This window comes from Malus domestica, chromosome 17, assembly GCF_042453785.1.
Source record: "Malus domestica chromosome 17, GDT2T_hap1".
Taxonomy (NCBI): Eukaryota; Viridiplantae; Streptophyta; class Magnoliopsida; order Rosales; family Rosaceae; genus Malus; species Malus domestica.
The window spans coordinates 7,411,138-7,432,940 of record NC_091677.1 but is presented as its reverse complement, the minus strand read 5'-3'; the positions used below and the strand labels follow the sequence as shown (position 1 = coordinate 7,432,940).

Here is a 21,803-nt window from a genome sequence, read left to right as displayed (position 1 = left end):
AGGGAGAATGAGAACAATCAGCCGGAACTCGAAATCAAACTTCTGATCTGGGACTGATTGCTTGGAGCTTTGATTGCTTACCTTGTCTGTCACCTCTTTCAGCAGATCCCCTAGCTCGGCGACTTGGGGGACTCCTACTACATGGTTTGTATCGCGCTTGACCAAGCTTGAAACTACAAGTAAGCTTCAAGTGAAATTGATACATTACCTTGTGCATTTCCACCAGTTAAAGATACCACCCCTAGATGGAGGAAGCGTACTTCCAGAGAAGATACCACATCTACCTATGAGACAGATAAGGCAAGTGAAGACGAGAGCTTGAACCTATGTCATTTGTACTAAATCATTCACTTGTACTCACTAAAGGAGAGCTTGAACCTATGTACTTGCGTAAACCCTTCACAATTAATGAGAACTCCTCTACTCCGTGGATGTAGCCAATCTTGGTGAACCATGTATATCTTGTGTTTGCTTTCCTGTCTCCATCCATTTACATACTTATCCACACTAATGACCAGAGCAATCTAGCGAAGATCACAAACTTAATACTTTCTGTTGTACCAAAGTCCTCACTGATTTTGTGCATCAACAATCCTTAAGTTATTACCTTTTTGCGTTGGTAATGGATGAGTTAACAGGACATACTCAAGATGATATTCCTTGGTGTATGCTTTTCGCACACGATATAATGTTGATAGATGAAACTAAGGAGGGGTAAATGCGACGCTTAACCTTTGGAGATAAGTGTTGGAATCTAAAGGTCTTCACCTAAGCCGATTAAAGACATAATATATGGAGTGCAAGTTCATTGCAAATGGAGGCCAAAATGAGTTAGGGGTGAGGATCGGAGATCAGGAAATACCAAAGAGTGACCGTTTTTGCTACCTAGGATCTTTCTTGCAAAAGAACGGAGAATTAGATGGAGATCTCAACCATAGAATACAAGCTGGATGGATGAAGTGGAAGAGTGCATCCGGCGTGTTGTGTGACTGTCGTAGGACACTAAAGCTCAAGGGAAAATTTTATAGGACGGCAATAAGGCCGGCGATGCTGTATGGCACAAAATGTTGGGCGGTGAAGCATCAACACGTACACAAAATGAGTTTGGACATGTACAAAGAAGGCCTACTGATGCTCCGGTTCGAAGATGTGACTACGGGATAGAGGTTCAGGGCCGAAGGGGTAGAGGAAGACGTAGGAAAACTTTGGAAGAGACCCTAAGAAAAGACTTAGAGTACTTGGATCTAACGGAGGACATGATACAAAACCGAGCGCAATGGCGTTCTAGGATTCATATAGCCGACCCCACTTAGCGGGAAAATGCTTTGTTGTTGTTGTTGTTGTTATTATTCGTTTCGGCCTGGCCATTAGTAAGATTTTCTATATTAGTAGTGAGAAACAAGCTTCTACCAGTTTGTTAATATGGATTTTCTTTGTCATTTCAATGTAGTCATATGCTAGGTTTAAGCCTTGAATTGGTTTCTTTGTAGCTGCCTGGCTGGATGTGCATTTAACTGCTTAAAATCTGTTTGTTTTCTGATGCTTTCTTCAAAATTTTGTGTGTGATACAGTAAAGCTTTTGCCAACTGAATCTAAACAAAAGCTTAACAAATTATAGGTGACAAAAAGCTTTTAATATGAAATTACACTACTACATAGTAGTATTTGATCAACATATAATACATTTTCTTTCAACAATGATGCAGAATGGTTGGTGTTGGAGTTTAAAATAAGTCGGCATTTGTCCTTGCACCAGAAAGTAAGTATTATTCCAAGAAGCTGAAAAGGAATCAGTGGCTAACAAAGTCAGTGGCTAACAAAGTCAGTGGCAATTGATCAAAGAATGATATTGATCCTTGGTGGTTGAATCTTCCTTATGCTCTGGTATATCATGGAATTTTTCTTAGTTTTCTATCTTTACTATACTTTTTTCGAAGTTGTCCTGCCTGTGTAACAATTGGACTTTGCTGCAGGGTCCTTTGGTACAAAAGAGTTTCAACAGCTGGGCAGTTACAACGGTCATTGAGTACTTCCATCTGCTTCCTTATGCTGCGATTTTGTGAGACTGATATCCCAGGTGTGTGTTTTATCTTCATATGCTTGACATTTTTATTTAGTTTTGATAAATAATCAACTAGAAACACAATTTAGTTGGACGAATTCTGCATTGTGACATACATGACATTCGGTTATGCTCTGTTTGCGATTAAGGATGTTTGTTATGTTTTCCCCTATTTACATTAATACTGTGAAACATTGAGTAAAAATCAATTTAGCGGAACTATATACCGGTAAAGACGTGCATATTAATCCTGTCTAAAGTAAAATTTAGAAATCTGGCATAGTGAAAACCAATAGAGAAAATGAAAAACCAACTTAAAATTGTGAATTTGATTTGGTGCCTACAAATGAAATCTGGCATATTGAAATTTTGTAGAGTTAGATTATGACAAATTTTCATTAATCTTTAGATTTTCATTCATATGCAACTTAGTGTGATTCAATTCATAAGTGATCCAATTCTGTTTTTAATTTCCTTCTCTTAATTTTTACCTCTACGTTGTCGTAGAAAACGAAGGAGACATCATTAACGAAGTTACAAATTTGGGTGTATTTAGTGAAACAAAACTGGATTGTTTAACTTTGTAAAATTGTACGCATAAAACAATGTCTGGGGGTAGAGCCATAACTTTTGAAAAACAATCCTTAAGAATGGCACACCCATATTTCCAATTTTTTGTCATGTAATATATGAATGTAAATAGCACTTCCTTAACACATGGACATGGATGTAATATATGTATATAAACACCACTCTTTGGCACATATATTTTTTGAGACTTCTGCATATTCAATTATGTTTTCAAACACCGCAGCAACGCGCGGATACACTTGCTAGTGTATATCGATATGTTAAATATATATATATATGTGTGTGTGTGTGTGTGTATAACCTGAAGAAAAATCAAACACACTGTAATAATATATTTACCTGGAGCAGTACTGAAAATCATTACTAGAAGTATAACTGAAACTTGGAGCTATGGTCTTTGGACGAGGACCTTTGGCTGATGCCATCTTCTCAGACTGAAGGTTACCCTCATAGCCTGAAACAACCCCATCCTCTGAGATTGTAACAAGAGCTGGCTTCCATTGATGACCACTTCCAGATTTGGAACTTCTCCCATGGGTTGATCTCGTCATCCGATCTCGGGTTCGCGACGACGATGAGCGGTAACACGATCCCAACTCCAATAGGAACTTCATTATTCTGGTTAGGTTTGGCTCGGGAGAAAACTCAAGTATATATGCCCTGTGATTTTGTCAAGGTATGACATTTAATCGGTTTTTTTAGCTTGTATTTATAGGGAGAGAGAAAAGGTTAGGATTTGTGACGCTGACGTGCAGTGTCTATTTTCTGAAATCTTAATGGATTTTATGTTATTGTGTTGAGTTGTCATCTTATCTGCGTAATCTGAAAGGGTCAAGGGGTCATAATACGTTTGGTTTGCCTAATCCAATTGTTAATTACACCTTCCACAGGTACTGTGTACCTCTTAATTGCTACTTATTAGTAATTACAATGAACAATGAAGCTAATGTGGAAATCCGTTGACGTAATACTTATTCCTTAACTATCGTTACGTACTATATTAACGAGAAGATTCCACAACATTAAGTTAAAGATTAACTTGATTATTATTTTTATTTTGCTTCTTAATATCTTTAAAATTGTTGTAAAGAAAAATAATTAATTCGAGAGAAAATTAAGGAGTTTTTATCAGAAAAATTCATGATTAAAAATTTCCTCCATTACAAGGATTATTGTCCCTTTCTAGATTCTTCCCCATCAAGTATACAAAGAGAACACTCATCTAGTTGATAATTGCTCATCACATTATCTTTTATGTCTTTGAGGCGTCTACCGTTACATTTTTTTTATTGTCAATTAATTTTAGAGAATTTTAACGAAAAATTCATGGTACTGTTTATTTTAACAAAATCATATTTTTACACTAAAAAGTCAATCCTAGTACTATTCAGTTTACTCTTTATTTTTTCTTTATCCTTAAAACTCAAAGTTAACATTTTTCATTAGTTTTCCCTTAATTTTATAATGAAACTCCAAATTCCTTCAACTTTTAATAACTTTTTTGAATTGTTTTAGTCTTGCGATCAGTTAGTCTCTATTTATTTGGGCTTCAACCCTACTCATTTAAAGGAAATTTCAGCACAAATACCGTATTGTTGGAATATAAAGTATTTAATTTTTATGATTTAAGTACCTAAAACTCCCTAACATTTTGGTGTGATTTCAAACTAGTCCCAACCTTTTCAAACATCTCAAAAGAGTATAGGAAATATCACTTCTGTTAAGTCCCAAGAGAGTGGTTATCAATTTTTAATAAATAAAAGACGGTCAATGAGTTTTGTTTCAATCTGTTTGTTGGTGCTAATGATGGAGAGGGGAATGATAAGGGAGTTTGAGAAGGAGAGAGGAATTTTAGAGTGTTGAGACTAATTTAACCATGAATATCACGTCCTTAATTTGAGATTTGTCCAGACCATAAAAAAATATGACCAAGAATGCCACATAAGCACTTAACGGTTCCCTTAACTTGGGACTAAATCAAAGTGATATGTCCTATACGTTGATTTTTTTTTTTTTGAAATGTTTGAAAATGTTGAAACTAATTTGGAATTATACCAAAAGTTACTAGAATTTGCACATTGCAACAAAACTTGGTGACCACCCACCCAAATTGTTGTTGGGCCCCTATCTGCACATTGAAATCTTGTTGGTCTACCAATGGTTGGCATGGGCCTTATAGATTTAAGGCCGAACATAGTGGTTGAAGAAGAAAGAGTTATCTATGTCGACAAAAAAATAAAAATTAATATCTATGAAAAGTAAATGAATAAAATGCCACTCTATGGAGGGAACCACCGACACTTCTCCACCACAAAATGTTGATCGGAAAAGAATAGAGTGATGGTCTATCGTATTGCACTGATCATCGCATCCTACACAACAACAATGGTAGTTTATGCATTTTTTTTTATCAAAGATTTTATTCCTAACAACGAGAGCCTCAAGGAAAAACGAATATGAAAGATTGTCCCTCCCAACCTCCAAGTCTTGTTGGCTTAATTGGTCGAGCTTAAATATGAGGACGAATGCATGCATGTTTAAATGTGTCGTCTGTCTGTCGAAGGGCTTCATTCATTAACGTAACAAATGTGAGTTAATCAATTGACAAAGGTAGTATGCATGCTCTCTTGTTCTTAAATTTGAATCACATATTTGTATATTAGAATGTCCAATTTATCAATACTTGACTCATTTTGATAGTGAAACGCTAAACCCACAATCAAGATTCAAAATGATTGGGTTTAGCGTTTTACTATCAAAATGAGTCAAGTACTAATATTTTCCTCAACTTAACTACATGCTACATCAATCGATGCAAAGATCTATCACGTAAGTCATTGGTTTGGGTGGCGGGGTCATTGTTTACAATTGGAACAGTTAGAGTCAGGTTAGGTCGGATTTTACTCTAATATCATGAAGAAAGTTGAGGCGCCGTCATAAAATTAATTGGTAATATTTTTTTTCATAAATTGGCAATATATGATAGTCCAACTCCTTCTCCCTTATAACACACACACACACACACACACACACATATATATATATATATATAATTACCTTAATTATTTTATGTGAGATTCACATCCTCAACAAGAAAACCTAATAATTGAGAGACTACATATTAGATTGATGGGTAGGGTGAAAATCACTATGCGTAGATGAGTTATATTTCACATAAATTAAGCAAGCAGAATAGCCTAATTGTTTTGACGTGGCATAAATGTCGTCTTACCCTACTGAATTATCTTTTCAAGGCACATACATTACCATCTTCTTCAATCGTTTCACTACAAACAGAATAGAGTTCGAGAGTTCTGGGTATTCTTTCTCTTCATGGTTCTCATCATATGGCTGGTTGGGGTTGGAATAACCTGCACATCGCATATTGTGATCATTAAGCACATGTTCTCCACAGGTAATCTATAACGTACTAATAAAAAACACATGTTATAACATAAATGAATCGATAACGTACCACATGACAATATAACTGTTTTTAATCCTTTAATTAGTTTAAAATTTTAATTAGTTTCTACATAATATCGACTATAGACCAAACAAAGTAAAAAAAGTTTAGAGTCGATGGAGACGAGACGTACGTTACACTTTCACATAATACAATTCCCTTTACCCTAGCCTGTAAAGGAACCATGTGAAATCTAAATCACAAGATTTTCGTCGGATTGTCAAAGTAAAGTGAGAGTGACATGTCTCTTATACATGTACAGCAGCCGGCAGTCTAGCCACAGCCCCAGTACAGCTTTTCCAGCAACAAATTATTCCGGAGAAAAATATGTAACTGAATTTCATGAATCATCATCGATGGTTCAAACCAGAATCGAAATAACTCCATTGTTTTCTTTTTGTAGTTTTCTTACCGTCTAAATGCATGAAGAATACATATAATGGTCTCAGCACTAATACGTACGTCCTCTATCATAATTATTGGTATCTATTTATAATGACTGAATTTCTTTGGTTGTCCTTATAGCATGCACGATCAGAAGCAGGCAACTGAGTTGTGGATGTCAATTAGGATAGTGTTGTTCACACACTTATTTTTATTTCTCCCTCATCTTTGTTAATTTTTTGCCATGGATTTTGTCCAATTCATTTGATCCAATGACTAAAAATTGAGAGGGATGTGTGAGAAGTAAAAATGGATGTGTGGATAGTACTACCATCAAATAAATGTGCAAATAAGTCAACTATGTTGTGGCCTAAATTTAATTGAAGAAGAAAGTGAGTGCGGCAACATAGAGAGGAAAAAGAGAGGTGTAGGGGAAATTTTGTATGTGTCTTTTCCTCTTAACTTGCATTTATTTTTAGTAATTAAACATAATGGGTTTACTTACACGTAAGAAAACCTAAGATTTTCTAGAATACATATAGTAATCCTAAATACAATCTACTAGGAATTATTACACAATCACACATGTGCTATGATCCATACTACAACAAATTAAGATCTACCAAAAACATAAAATTAAACAACTATATGTAGAGAGACTTGTACACTACTACCGAATTCAACATTTGATATCAAATTTAATGGCGAGTGACAATGTATTTTCCGGTCACCAAAAAACAAATAGAACGAGACAATTAGTTTGACACACATATACTTGTATACGTATGTTTGTGTATGTATATATATAAAACCTAAATGATCTTTTATAATTCATAGTTTGATAACATAATAAAATAAATTATTCTCTGTTTGAAAATTTAATTTATAGTTAAGTATTATACTACACGTAATTAAAGATGAAGAACGACCCGAGTAGGGTAAGTACATAGTTATTCTTCTTGGTTACTGTCAACCCTAGCGAGTCATTATATATATACAATCCATGCATTTTAGTATTTTCTAGGGTTTCCCTCTGTTCAAACACTGCAAAGGACAAACCCTTTTCAGCCTAAATAAGCTTGTTTTGTTTTTTGCACCTTCCCCCTCGTGGAATTCCATCCCTTTACTCTCAATCAATCATTGAGCAACAATTCCTTTTTTTTTATTCATTGCCGTTTTTAAATAAAGACTAGCATTTTTCAAGGGTTTATGCAAATATTCCATTGTCTTTAACCCTTATGGGAGTGACATCTATGTGAGATAATCAAATTTTGTCCTTGTGGGAAGAGGTCTAATTTGTTTTTTCCCCTGGCTTCACTTGGCGCAAGAAACCAAGTTGAACTCTCATATGCATCGTGTATACAAGTGGAAGGAATGGGTAACCATCACAAAACTCAAAGGCAAATCCATACTAATTCAATTTTAATGTTAAATTAATGTTGTGGTTTGTCATAAATCATACTGCATGAACACTAATTCGACAAAAGACTGGCCGGCGAAGACAGCTTCTTTAACCTACTCTCTACTCTCTTCAACAGAAGTGGCCACAATAACTAGTCTCTTAAGAAAATGAAAGGGTGCGAAGTAATAATTAGCAATATGCCAAATTTGGTTGGAAAGTTAGCCCTAGCAGAGCTCCATCTATGCAAATTCATTAGATTGTTTTGATTATAGTGTGAGTAGTCGTAAATTAGCAATACCAACATAAGATATAATTTGGATTATATGAATTGACTCAGTTCCTAATACTACGTGCTTGACGATATCAATAATTTGCAATGTGTGAGTATCACACTACTCTTGTATGCTCTATCTTGATAAATTTCACTAATTCATCTGACACTACCATGTAATTCATTTTTTTTAATCTGAGTATGCCTCGAAATTGAGATCTCATTCATTAAAAGGGAGAGAAAACTTGTAGCCAGTAGATCAGAGATCGTTACAAACTCATGTAATTCATCTCTCACATAATTATTCTTGTTCTTATAGACTTTTCCGGATCCTTTAGCTAGCTCACTCTATATCATTTAACATACCACTAAATTTCACATGTATGCAACTTATTTAATTTGTACGGAGAATTCAAGAGAAATGTCAATCTACAATCATACGTGCAGCTAATTATCAATGTACTCTTGTCATGTTATTATGAATCTGAAAGTCCTTTTGCATATACACTATATTTATGTATGGATAATTAGGGATATATCTTCTCTCTCTAGTCTCTTAGTATATATATGGTTTCCAGTAGCAGATGAGCTATAGCTCTCAACTCTTTGCTTCTGTGCATGTCTCAGAGACAGAAACACACCTAATACACAAAAGCCATGGACAGCTTTCCATTAGCCAAATACCTCCCATATTTCTCTTGAACCTAGAAACTCGCATATACCAACAAGATAAAACCCTAGCTCTTCATCAATCCCATCCACCGATCTTCGCCGGACGCTTGTCTGACACCCCAAGTATCTCTTTCCCCTCTTCCTCCCCCCTGAAACTCCTAATTTGTCACATACCTCCAATAATCAGCAGCCATGAAAACTGAAGTTCGAGGAAGCATTACCTCCATTTCTCTCCAAAATCCAAGTACTGCTCTCTTCAACACCTCTCAGGGCACGTCCCTCACCGGTGCGCTTACCGGGTGTCTCGGAAGCCTCGACGGGGCATGTATTGAGAAGCTACTACTTCACTGTGCAAGTGCCCTAGAGAGCAATGATGTGACCTTGGCTCAACAAGTGATGTGGGTGCTCAACAATGTTGCCTCTTCTGTTGGTGACCCTAACCAAAGGCTCACCTCATGGATCTTGAGGGCACTAATTTCAAGAGCCTCAAAGGTTTGCCCTACACCTATGAATTTTAATGGAAGCAGTAGCACTAGTACCATTCCGAGTAGGTTGATGTCGGTGACCGAGCTAGCCGGGTATGTTGATCTAATCCCATGGCACCGATTCGGATACTGTGCATCAAATAGTGCAATTTTTAAGGCAATTCAAGGGTGCCCAAAAGTTCATATCTTAGATTTTAGCATCACTCATTGTATGCAATGGCCTACTTTAATAGATGCATTGGCCAAAAGGCCTGAGGGTCCTCCTTTGCTTAGAGTCTCTGTGCCTAATTGGAGGCCACAAGTCCCTCCTTTGCTCAATGTTTCAAGCGAAGAAGTTGGTCTTCGTTTGGGGAATTTCTCTAGGTTTAGAGATGTCCCTTTTGAGTTCAATGTGATTGAAAACTCATCCTCTTTGGAATTGCTAGTTACCTCTGAATTAAACCCTTCCTCACTAGACCTCCGGGAAGATGAGGTTTTGGTTGTGAATTGTCAAAATTGGTTACGCTATCTTTCCGATGAGCCACGTGGTACCCCTGGCCATCAAGATGGTTCGATGCGCAACACTTTCCTTAACACGATTAGATCCCTTAACCCTAGAATCATAGTTGTGGTAGATGAAGATTCTGATCTTAGTGCACCAAGTCTTACCTCAAGAATAACAACTTGTTTTAATTATCTTTGGATACCCTTTGATTCCTTGGATACATTCTTGCCCAAAGATAGTACCCAAAGGATGGATTATGAATCTGATGTTGGTCACAAAATTGAAAACATTATTGGTTTTGAAGGGCACAAAAGAATAGAGAGGTTGGAGTCAGGTGTCACAATGTCACAAAGATTGAGAAACATTGGTTTTTCAAGTACTATATTTTGTGAAGAGACTGCTAGGGAAGTGAAGGCCTTGCTAGATGAACATGCAAGTGGTTGGGGCATGAAACGTGAAGAAGATATGTTGGTGCTCACATGGAAGGGACACAACTCAGTTTTTGCCACAGCTTGGGTCCCAAATCCAAATGGGTTGCTAATTGAGGATTAACTCAGTGTTAATTTGTGTGGCCTGAAGTGATTTCCGTACTCTCGTTTACTCATTCTACATTCTCCTTGGTTTTGTCCCTTGATTCTCTTATGAGTGCAGAAAAAGAAACGAGGAGTGTGAAAACCATTTCCTCTATTAAACATGTTACCATGCCAGTGAAGTTACTGCAGTGGTCCAGGAGATTAAAGGAGAGGCAATGAAATGACAAAGCTCTTCGTGGTTGCTTTTTCCTCTTCGTCAAAAAGCTGCAAATGAGCACAAGACAAAAAGGAAAACGGCAGGCATTTTGTGGAAAAATAAATTTCACGAGCACTTTGTATTGAAGCTTTAGCTAGCTATGATCTATCACATGAAAGGCAAAAGAGAGACATGTTCTTGTCTGTTGTATTGCATTAGACAAAATCTAGCACTTTATGCAGGCTTTTGTTCCATATGGCTACGTGCTGTGAAATTAACTTTTATAGCGTTTTATTTGATCATTAATAATGTAATTTCCCACAAGAATTGCTATTTCTGGTACTATTTCACACTAGAAGTGGAAAAGTGAAAGGAATGGCTTGGTGGCTAGTTCTTTTCTTACTCAAGTTTCAATAAGATCAACTTGTGTTAAATGAAAACATCATGTAACCCTAGAAGTATTGGTAGTACATCCAGTTACTATTTGCGGCTCAAGTGAGATAATCGTTCACGCATGTGCGGGTAACTATCAGTAGTCGATAAGTGTGGACAAACACCTGTAAGCTCTTATAGTTTGAACTTAATGAGTAATATAAGAATATAGGCTAGCGCATATATATGAACGAAAGTGTGCAAGTGTAAAAAAAGAAATCAAACAAGGACCACCACGCCTTTTTATTTCATGGGTAAACATCATTGTTCTTGATCCTCGAATCAAAATGACCGCAATCCAAATGCCTCGTATTAATTTGTTATCGTTAGTACCTATTTCGTGTCTCAACTAGTTAGACTCACGCTCCTTGAATCCTGATTACATGAACAATTTCAATTCAAACATGGGTTTGATTCACACTCCATGTTCTGAGAAATATTTACCATCCGAAAAGAGGAGTTTTAGTAACTTGTTGAGTTTCAAAGACACTATATTCACTAAAAGGGTCTTGCAACTAAAAATCTAGAATGTATGAGTTAGTGACAATGGAAACATGATGTTGCGAATTGCATCCCCGCACAACGACATTGTGCGCCTGATAGGGATTTTACTACACACGTGAGCGGACTAAAAACTCCTATAATACTTGCAAGAATTACAAGGTTGTTGTAGTATAAACGGATCTCGCAAGGTCGTTCTCCATAGGGATTATTAAAGAATTGGAAACAAATCAAATTTCATTTAATTATTGTAAAGTAGAAATTGAGATGATTGATTTTATAACCTACTTAAATTAAAAAACGAATTTAATTAATAAAAGTAAATTAATCTGCAATATTAAAGCTGAAAGAAAATGAACTAGTTTTGGAGAAATCAAATTAAGAAAGCACACTAGGGTTCCACCATCACCTAGCAATCCTATGAACTTTTACCAATTACTTATGATCTACACATGCCACTTTGAAGGTTAGATTTTCCTAATTCATATTCTACTTGGAACCTCCAACATAGAACGTATATCTAACATGCAACCCGTCCGGACGTTCAGATCAAATCTAAACATGAAAGACTCATTATGCTTTATGAAAACACTTTGAGAAACCATGCAACCCTTAAGATGTGGTGTTCATCTTAAGTGAAATTATAATTATTAACACAAGAAGCCAACGTCAATTTCAGGGAACATTCCGACCAAAATTGCATCAAATTACTTTTTTAAAGATCCTAATGGTGATTAGGCATTAAGACAATTAAATAGTTTTAATCCCGGTGATTAATAGTTCAAAGTATGCATGCAATCAATCATAAGCAATTAAATAAAAATCACATACTCATGCTAAGGCTCAAGGCTTCGCCCTAGCAAAAAGAATTAGTTACGCATATTCATAATTGAAATCATAGAAAATATTATTAAGAAAATGATTGAAAACACCTTAAAGTAGAAAATCTCTAAGAACCCTAGCAATTCTCTCTGTCTCCAAAGTTGCATAAAAGAGAGCGTAGTCCCCAAAAAAAATAAAGAACGGCCAAGCAATATATTTGCTTAGCCATCCACAAACCCTAAAACATAGGTCTCTTATTCTAATTAGGAAACTAAGAAAAATAATAAAATATCTTAGAAAATAAAACCCTAATTAAACTAGGGGAATCTGCCAAGTATTTGTCCAGCCAGGTTTTAACCTCAGATCTCCTCCAAATCCGGCCCAAGATAGCTTGTTTTAAAGATTAGGACGTTCTGAACACATCTCCAGAAGGCCACGAAACCATCCGAGGTCATCTTAGGCTCCAAAAACGCAATTTAAGCCCAGAAACGTCATTTTCCAGCACCGCACGTTGTTCATTTAATTTATCGCTAGAAAATAACCGCTTGGTGGAAAAATCCCAAATTTTGATACGATCAAGCTAAGTGACTCACGAATGTCCTCCAACTGGAATTACTTCAAAACTCATCCATTTGGTCCTGTTTTTCTCCAGATGAAGTCGAAAATCCTATATTGAAAATACAATTCAAAGCATCAAAATTCTTCCAAAATATTAACCAAAATATACTAAGAATAGGGTAAAATATATAATATAAAATCTACTCATCAGCGCCCCTTATCATTCTCGCGTGGTGTTTGCAACTATTTTCTTTTAGTTCAAACTGGGTAGACGGTCTGCTTTTTATTTCTGATGGAGCTTCAAGTATGTGTAAAAGTTTACCAAACTATATTTATTAATGGGTTTACAAAACTTTTGTGTCAGCATCTAAGTATTCTTTTTCTTTTTTTTAAATAAATCTTCTAAGACTATTCTATTCTAGGGAAGTATAGATTTGAAATCAAACGCCACGATCAATTTTTTTTTTCTTTTGTAAAATCAGAATTTATTAGGAGAGAAAAAAACAAAAATAGAAGAAAGAAAAGGAAAAATAACTAAAACACTAGCAGTTCAAAAGGAACTGCGAACAGCTACAACACGAGCCGAGTAAAATCCCTCAGAAGAACAGCACGCAGGCTTCAAGGAGAGACATTCACTCCAGGAGGTCTCCACACCATAAAAATATGCAAGTTATCAAGGCTTTTGGTCCATGCAAATCAATTTACTTCTAATAATATCTATGATAGATTTGACGATCATCATGGGGAGTTTGGACTCATTTGTGAAAATTCTATTATTCTTCTCCCTTCACATATGGTAAACAGCAACAACCAAACAAGTCTCCTTTGTCAAGGTAGAGAGATACTTTCCACGCTACTAAAAAGAAAACCCATCCAATAAAATCTTGCCAAGAAAGCCCAAGACAAATCTCCCCACACTTTGCCATCAAACGTCTATCAATTTGCCTATCACACATTTACAACACTGAAATACCGTTCAAACTAAAATATGGGGTTTGAATTACTAAAAATAAATTGGTTACATGGTCAGGAGTTGGAATTTGATTCTCTCATTGTCATTGACCGAAAAAGAATTTGATTCTCTGGGTCCTCTCTTGTATAATATTTGCTGCATTTATTTCTACTCTTTAGTTTAATAGAAAAAAAAAACTATAATTTAAGGAAAATGAATAATAGTTAAGAATATAAGAATATAAATAATAATTAAAGAAAAAGAAATCCGACCTGCCGGATTCGAACCAGCGACCTAAGGATGGCTGAGAGCATATTCACCCACTACAGTCCTCCGCTCTACCAACTGAGCTAAGGTCGGATTACCGGTAAAAGTAGTACCAGATATTTATATCGATATATACAATAAGTTTTTGGGCCCTTACGAATCCTACAATAGTGGGCCCTATTAAATTGTATGTTGGTGAAAGATTATTGCAAAAAAAGTTGGTAATTTTGAATGTAATGAGATGAAATTGAAGTTTCCATATTGGTGTGTTTTTTCCTTTGTGTCAAATAAAGTGGGAGAACATATTGGAGGAAAAAGTTTGAGATGTGGACGTTTTGGCTACACAATTTAGCATCTCCCTTATGAGATTGTAGGAAACTAAAAAGTTGTATGGCAAAGAGTTTGTGTAGTTTGTCTCATTTGACTCATAAAGCTTGTGAGCAACTCATATAATTTTATGAGTTATCTCGAGTTTGGTTCAAGCTTAGTTTGTTCGTTAAAGTTTGGTTTATAAAAATTAAACATTTGGATCTTATATTTAAAATAAAATAGGCATAAAATTTATATTAGTGTAGTTAAAATCCAAAAAATATGCGGCGACTCAAACTAAAACTCGAATTTGTTTCACAATTGAACTTAACAACACCACCCAATAAGCTCGAGCTTCGTTCACAAACGAATCGGGCCGAGCCTAAAAATTCATTTGAGTCGAGTTTGAGCATTTAGATATACGAATTTTATTCAATAGGACCCACTACATATAAGTGGGGTCCTCCGAACCCACCCCTAATAAAATGTCCAAATAGCATCCCACCAAAACAAAATAAATAATTAGAAAGGAAATCTGACATGGTCCCAATGTACAAATAACAAATCCTTGCTAGAAAGGGAAGTTTAACGCAATTAACAAAAGTACTGGATACGGGAGAGAAGTAACGGGTGCATTGCCCCACACATATACAGAGAGACTTGCAGCTATCAACGTGGAATAAAAACCAAAGGGAGGGAGGGAAAGCAGCAGCCAGCAACACAAAGCTTCACTTCCAAAACCTAATGGTCCTCCCCCCAAACCCCAAAAGGAATAATCCCAATTTCAGCATTAATAATTAGACAACTTTAACGAAAAACTCACAGTACTGTTCATTTTAACGAAAAACCATATTTTTACATTAAAAGATCAATAATGGTACTATTCACTTTACCTTATATTTTGTCCTTATCGTTAAAACTTAAAGTTTTCAAACCATTTTCATTAGTTTTCTTTAATAATTATCCATTAATAGCATATACTTTCACCTAATAAATAAATAAATAAATAAATTTCCTAAGCTTATAGATGCATTTTCTCTGGGAATGTCATAATTAGGCTAGTGGTATACTGATAGTAACACACACTTCAACTGCTCTCTCTTCTCTAAAAATCCCAGTTGAGAACCACCACATTTTTTTGGTCACTAAAGTCCCTAACTCTTTCCCTTTGTCTTCTTCCCCATTGAGAATATGGATTTGTGTCCCCTTCGTCCTCGTCCTCCTCCCTCCTCCCTCCTCCCCATTTGGCCTCCTCACCTCTCTGTCTCTGTCTCTGCTGCACCATTAAAAAGATTACTTCTTTTGCCCTTCTGATTGCAAGTCCCAAAAAATAACTCTTGATTTGAAGTGGGTTTTTGTTTTTAACCTTTTTATTCAGTTTGTTATGGAAGTTCATTGTGATCTTGAAGTTGATGTCAATGGGGAAGAGTCTTTCATGGTGGACAAGGTAATAATTCCGTGCTTGGCAAATTGTTTCAACTCCATTTTTTACAGAAAAGTTCCATATTTTTCTATCTGGGTTACTCTCCATTTTATCCATCATGCCTGATGGATTGCAAAGATTTTCCCTTTTTTAATGGAAAAATCCCATTTTTTCTTTTGTCCAAATGTAGTTTTGTGATATCATTTTGTGCTTGAATTGTGAAGTTTTACTGATGAACTTTGTAAATTTCGTACGTTCTCTGGTACATTTGATCTGGGTTACTTTCCAGTTTATCCACCATGGCTGATGGATTGCAAAGATTCACCCATTCCCCCCACCATTTGATTCAAACACCTATACTGCATTGATGTGGGTCACGAACTCATGGCTGCCTTAGCCTTTTCTTCTTCTGGTTCTGTCTTTTTATTAAACAAGTTGCACGCCTTTTTCATTTTCTTCATTCTCTCTCATTTATTGCTGCTGTTATGGGCACTTCTTTTGAGATGGACTCTGAAAGTGAGAGGGTGTTACTGTCATGGGGTGATTGGCAGACATAGCCCTCAACGGTCACCACAATTTATTGCATATAACGACCTCTTTGCTTTCTTTGGTACCTTCTGGTGCAGAACGTAGATTCCCACATTTTATTGTACAGTATATTGTTTCTTTTCCAATTCAATGTCTTCATTCTTTTGGTGGGTTTTCTGCATTCTGGAATTTGTTCCGGGGTTTTGTGTTTATTGAGTTTCTTGTTTACTTGCTAGATAAGAAGCCGAAGATCTTGGTAACATTGTTCTCTGTAATTTACTGTTCTTGTTTTTACCTACTTTTTAATGGCTTTCAGCAAATGGTGTTAATTCTGGTTTTTCTGACCATTTTTGCAGAGAATTCTTGCCTCCTACTCTGGCAAATTGAGCAAATTACTTGGAAAATCAAAAGCCTCCTCAAGAAATCTTAAAGTGGTATTCCATGACTTTCCGGGAGGAGCGGAGAGTTTCAAGCTGATTTCAAGGTTTTGTTACAACAATGGCAGCATTTACATAACTCCTTCCAACATTTCCCTCCTTTACTGCGCTGCGCAGTTCATGGAAATGAACAATTCTGTCGCCAGAAAACATAATTTGTTAGAAAAAGCGGAGAAATCATTTCAAGATATCAGGTATTGGTCATGGTCTGAGCTTTTGACGGCTTTGAAGCAGTGCCAGGATTTGCTTCCGGTTGCGAATTCTTTGAGTCTAGTTGAGAAATGCTTGGATACCCTCATTGCGAGATTGCATTTGACAAGCGAAGCAAGTCCTTGTCCTTCGACTTCATCCCCCGATAGCTCCGGTATTCGGTTTTCATGTGATACTAGAAGCACTGAGAGTTTGAAAACTAGCTTCTCTCGCACACCCTGGTGGTTCGAGGATCTTCTAGTTTTAGGTCCAAATTTGGTTGAAATGCTTGTCAAGGCCATGGTTTCGCGAAAACTCGATCATGTTATCATTAGTAGGTTCCTCTTTTATTACCAGAAATCGAAGTTTTACACGGTCAAATCCGATACCAAGCGCACCATTGCTGAAACGGTCATTGAGATGCTGTATATGCTTGATCAGAGCTGTGTTTCATGCAAGAGCTTATTCGGGATTCTTCGAGTTTCGCTGAATTTTAACTTAAACAGAAGTATCAGGAATAAGTTGGAGAATATGATTGGTTCACAGCTAGATCAAGCAACATTGGACAATTTGCTTGTTCCATCCCCACAAGGAATCAATTACTTGTATGATGTCAATCTTGTTCTAAGGTTTTTGAAATCATTTCTGCGTGATGGAGGAACCTGTCAAGCCTCTCCAATCCGATTAAGGAAAGTTTCTGGCTTGATTGATTTGTATATAGCAGAAGTAGCGCCAGATCCTTGTTTGAAGCCTTCAAAGTTTCTGGCTTTAGCTATAGCCCTGCCAGATTCGGCAAGAGACTCCTATGATGAGCTCTACCATGCCATAGACATGTATCTACAGGTATTGGATTCGTCTCAAGGAAATCTTTGTTCTTGTAACTTTTGTTTCGATTACTTATGATCCAAGAATTCACATAGCCCATTTGGAGAAAACTAACATCATTGAGCATATTTTGAACTTGTTTTTTATCTGCTTTGTCATAGGTGCACGCAGGATTGTCCGAAGACAAAAAGATGAAAATATGTTGTGTACTGAACTATGAGAAGCTCTCGGCAGAGACTTGCATACACCTTTCAAAGAACACAAAATTTCCATCAAAATCTGCAGTCCAAGCTCTTGTCTCTCAGCAATCCAAGCTCAAAAAGTTACTCCAAACACCCAACAACTTTAATTCCCATGCCACCTCCCCTTATAGCGCCACTACTGAGGCAAAAAATTGGGGATTAAGGAAAGATGATGCCAACGAACAACATGTGCTTTATGCCGGAAAACTCGGTCTCTCAACTGACAACGAGAAGCTCAGAGCACATGTGCAAGGCATGCAATGCAGGGTCATGGAATTGGAGAAAGTTTGCAAGAAAATGCAATCTCAAATGGCAAAGTTTACAAAATCGAAAGCATCAAGCCACAGCCATACAAGATCTTTGCCCAAACTTTGTTCATGATACAAGTTTTGCATTTCATTCCATTAGTTTTAAGCATTATCTTATATTTGTACAGCTCAAGGAAATTGTTTGTTTTTATTGGATATAAGTCAACAATTTGTGATATAATTATATATGCTAATAAATAATAAATGCGAATAGAAAAATTAACAAAGTATGAACCAAACAAAAATATAAAACAGACAACTTGAAAATCGAGGCTTGCGTACTGCAATGCCCTTGAAACAGAAATTATGTCCCTACTCAGTGCTTATAGTTCTACGAATGTCTGCTTCACTAGGATTCAACGATCAAGTTAGAATTCCAGCACCGAAAAACTTAACTTCTGGCAAATTTTTGTGTGGTTCTCTCAGTAAGAAGGTTTAGGAATGTAGAAGAAGAATTTGACATTTTCTGTGTTCTAAATGCCATGCAGATAGATGTATATATAGTGGGATTATGCATGTTAACAACAGGTATGAGAATGAGATGTGACTGTTGGAAGACATCTCTTTAGAGGGGTGCTGTGCTCTCTGCGTTTTTTTTATTTCAGACTTCATCTGAAAAGATGAGTCTGTTCAAATAAATAATAATTTAATTAAATTTGAAATTAATTAAAGAATTTAATTTTTAGAGCCCAAGGCCCATCTTTTGATAATTAATTATATATTAATTATCAATTAATTAATACACCTTAAAACCCAGCCCTAAGGGTGAGCCCAATTTTAGTCTCCAAGGCCTATCACTCAAATCATTTTCTATAAGGGACAAAACCTTATAAAGTGAGGAAACTTTTTGGGAATGACCAATGTGGAACAATGAAATTTCTACTCAAAATTTCCAACAGTTTTTTCTTCTTATTTTTTATGTGCTTTTAGCAGATTTTTCTTTCTTTGCTTCATAACTAAAGTTGTTTCAGTTAGAGAGAGAGATTGTAAAATCTTTGGTTGTACAGTTACAGAAAGAGAACTTCTGTTGATTCATTTCTTTTTTATTGATGGTCCCTCTGCTACTTTCCTATAGTGCTCTGGGTAGATGGGACTAAATGCAAGGTTAAGTCATTTTCTTCCAGTCACTCTCACGCTTCTGGAATGCAAGCTGGCAACCATATATTCTGCATGAACATATGAGGGTGAGGTGAATGAAAGCTGAACATATTTCATGAAATACTATTCTGTATTGAGCTACCAGATTTTGCACATGAACTAGAGCAGTTTGTTCATACCACCTGGGAGAGGAGAGATAATGACACATTATCAGTTACTTTCCAATACTTTTTTACAAAAAAGTATATAGACACAATATATACTATATATGCAATCGAGATGTCGACAATATAAACATCTCAATAGTCGATAACGTGTCGATATTGAGTGGTCGGACATGCCACGTGATCAGACAGCTTGACTTCAATTTTTTTCACCAAAAATATATTATATCATCACGTGAGCGATGAGTTCCCTTAGGGCCATGGACTCAGAGAGATGACGATATCTGAAAGTTTCTGTTAGTGAAATAGCCCCTCTTTGCCTAATCAACGTATCGTTGTCACCACCATTACTCAAGAGTATGATATATCAAAAGTTGAGTGTAGTTGCTATTGACTTGCCCTAAAAACAATGGAAGTATTAAGTATACAAATTTTACCACGTGGTCCACTTATATACTGCAAATCTTAACAATTATTTTCTCCTTAGATTCCTCAACAGTCTTCACCTAATTAACCAATTGCCAAACCCTCAATTCCATGAGATTTTGATTAAGAAATTGTAACTACAATGTAGGTCAATATTTTACAAAATACAATATATATTTATTGACGTGATCTGTGAGGAAAATGATGCCTTGGTAACAACTTGATCAGCTGCTCACTTCTATAATTCTTTTGGGTTGATGATCCCCAGCAGTCAGAAGTATGGTTCAAAACCGTGCATTTTTGTGCTTTATATGAACTAATAAAGGGGCACATCATATTTGATGAAGGATAGAATGCACATCAAATTTGATGAAGGATAAAATTTTGGTACATCATATTTTATGAAGTTTTGATATCGGACATTTTTTTTCTATACAATTGTATCAGGAGAAAAAGGGATTCAATTTGAGACTTAAAGTGGATGAGTAAATTCTTAACGAGTTATAATCTCTTGAATTATAATATTGTTACAATTTAAGATTTAATAAAAGCTACTTAACTTAGTCATATCTTGTGGTTTATTGTTTAACGAGAGAGAGGAGATTCGAAGTTATGAGGATGCGGAAAGTTGTCCCTCATCGGAAAGTTTAAGTAACATTTGTATGGACTTATAAGGAGTTAGACTACTTCACCCATTGTCATTTGATTGTCGAGTGGAACCTCAATTTTTCCTTTGTGGTAGTAGAGCAAATTAGTTCATCTATAAAACTCGATGGTTGCACGTACGCCAAGTAAAATTGTCCTCTTGTTTAACTTGAACGTGGCCGCACGTGGAATATGTATAAAAAAATTAAGCAATTTTGCGCATAAACATATAATGAAATTGATATAGATGGAACTCTAACTTCTTTCATAATATGTAACATTCTTTTGAATACGAGCAAAAAAATACTACTACACTAAAGATTAATAGTTGATCAGATTTACATAACGTAATATGCAGGATTACTATTCACGTTGGACATGAATTGTGTGGTCAATGGTGTTATGGGTAGGTTGTCCTGGTCAACCTCTCAAATCTTGATGAAACCAAGATGACATATCATGTGAATGAAAAGACAAAATCCCACAAAAGCCTTTTACTTAAACGCCACTTTTCCTCTACTGCTACTTCCCAAGCCTTTCAACTTTTCTTGGGTTTAATTATAAATCAACCAGAATTATAATACACGGACATGGGAGTTTCAATGAAGAAAACTGACTTTTTCAGTGTTGTTATTTCATTGCACGTACATGGATACCTTTCCATGGAAGCAACACATCTTGACTAGATTTCGTGAAACAATGTTGAGAATGAAGTCCGCATTAATAAAAAGAGAGACTTTTATAAGCTTATAAGAGGTTGGATTATTCTCTTTATTGTCAATTGGTTTTATAGTAACACCTCAACTTTCTTCAAGCAGTCTATTTAATAAAAAAATAAAAATCATTATAATCCTTGAACAAAGGTCACTTTCAGATTAAAACCTTGTCAAGTAAAAGAAATTTAACTCTAGTCTTTGACATTCAATTGAATTTTCAAATATCAATTAGGTTGTACTTATTATTGAGTTTTTTTTTTTGTATGTAGGTTATTTATTGATTCCTATAAACAATTAAAATGTAATATATTACTGATACTTATTATTAAGTTAGCATAATAAGAAAGTCATATGTTTTCATCTATTCTTTCTTGTGCTTAAATTTCACCCAACATATGGATATGTCCATTTACAT

General features: G+C 35.8%; 2 protein-coding genes, 1 long non-coding RNA gene and 1 other non-coding gene across 4 annotated transcripts; 3 read left to right on the top strand and 1 right to left on the bottom strand.

The window, feature by feature from the left end:
- Positions 1-1,834: 1,834 nt before the first annotated feature.
- On the top strand, positions 1,835-3,460 carry LOC103404784 (uncharacterized). Its single transcript, XR_011577734.1, has 2 exons — positions 1,835-2,077; positions 3,060-3,460. It is a non-coding gene; the product is annotated as an uncharacterized lncRNA (long non-coding RNA).
- A 5,254-nt stretch (positions 3,461-8,714) lies between these two features.
- On the top strand, positions 8,715-10,948 carry LOC103404783 (scarecrow-like protein 32). The gene has a single exon (XM_008343744.4). The coding sequence runs from the start codon at positions 9,041-9,043 to the stop codon at positions 10,367-10,369; it is 1,329 nt and encodes a 442-aa protein (XP_008341966.3). The 5' UTR covers positions 8,715-9,040; the 3' UTR covers positions 10,370-10,948.
- Positions 10,949-14,077: 3,129 nt separating this feature from the next.
- TRNAY-GUA (transfer RNA tyrosine (anticodon GUA)) lies at positions 14,078-14,171 on the bottom strand. The gene is made up of 2 exons: positions 14,135-14,171; positions 14,078-14,113 (listed from the first exon to the last, which is right to left on the bottom strand). It is a non-coding gene; the product is annotated as a tRNA-Tyr (tRNA).
- A 1,019-nt stretch (positions 14,172-15,190) lies between these two features.
- Positions 15,191-18,520, top strand: LOC103404782 (BTB/POZ domain-containing protein At3g22104). The gene is made up of 3 exons (XM_008343743.4): positions 15,191-15,834; positions 16,695-17,807; positions 17,951-18,520. Exons 1-3 carry the CDS (start codon positions 15,772-15,774, stop codon positions 18,410-18,412), a joined length of 1,638 nt encoding a protein of 545 aa, XP_008341965.1. The 5' UTR covers positions 15,191-15,771; the 3' UTR covers positions 18,413-18,520.
- The last annotated feature ends 3,283 nt before the right edge of the window (positions 18,521-21,803 follow it).

Excerpts from the sequence above, each read along its gene's own strand:
- LOC103404783 (XM_008343744.4), top strand. The coding sequence starts at position 9,041 with ATGAAAACTGAAGTTCGAGGAAGCATTACCTCCATTTCTCTCCAAAAT.
- LOC103404782 (XM_008343743.4), top strand. The coding sequence starts at position 15,772 with ATGGAAGTTCATTGTGATCTTGAAGTTGATGTCAATGGGGAAGAGTCT. Across the intron at positions 15,835-16,694 it reads AGTCTTTCATGGTGGACAAG|AGAATTCTTGCCTCCTACTC; the intron begins GTAATAATTCCG and ends CCATTTTTGCAG. Across the intron at positions 17,808-17,950 it reads CCATAGACATGTATCTACAG|GTGCACGCAGGATTGTCCGA; the intron begins GTATTGGATTCG and ends GCTTTGTCATAG.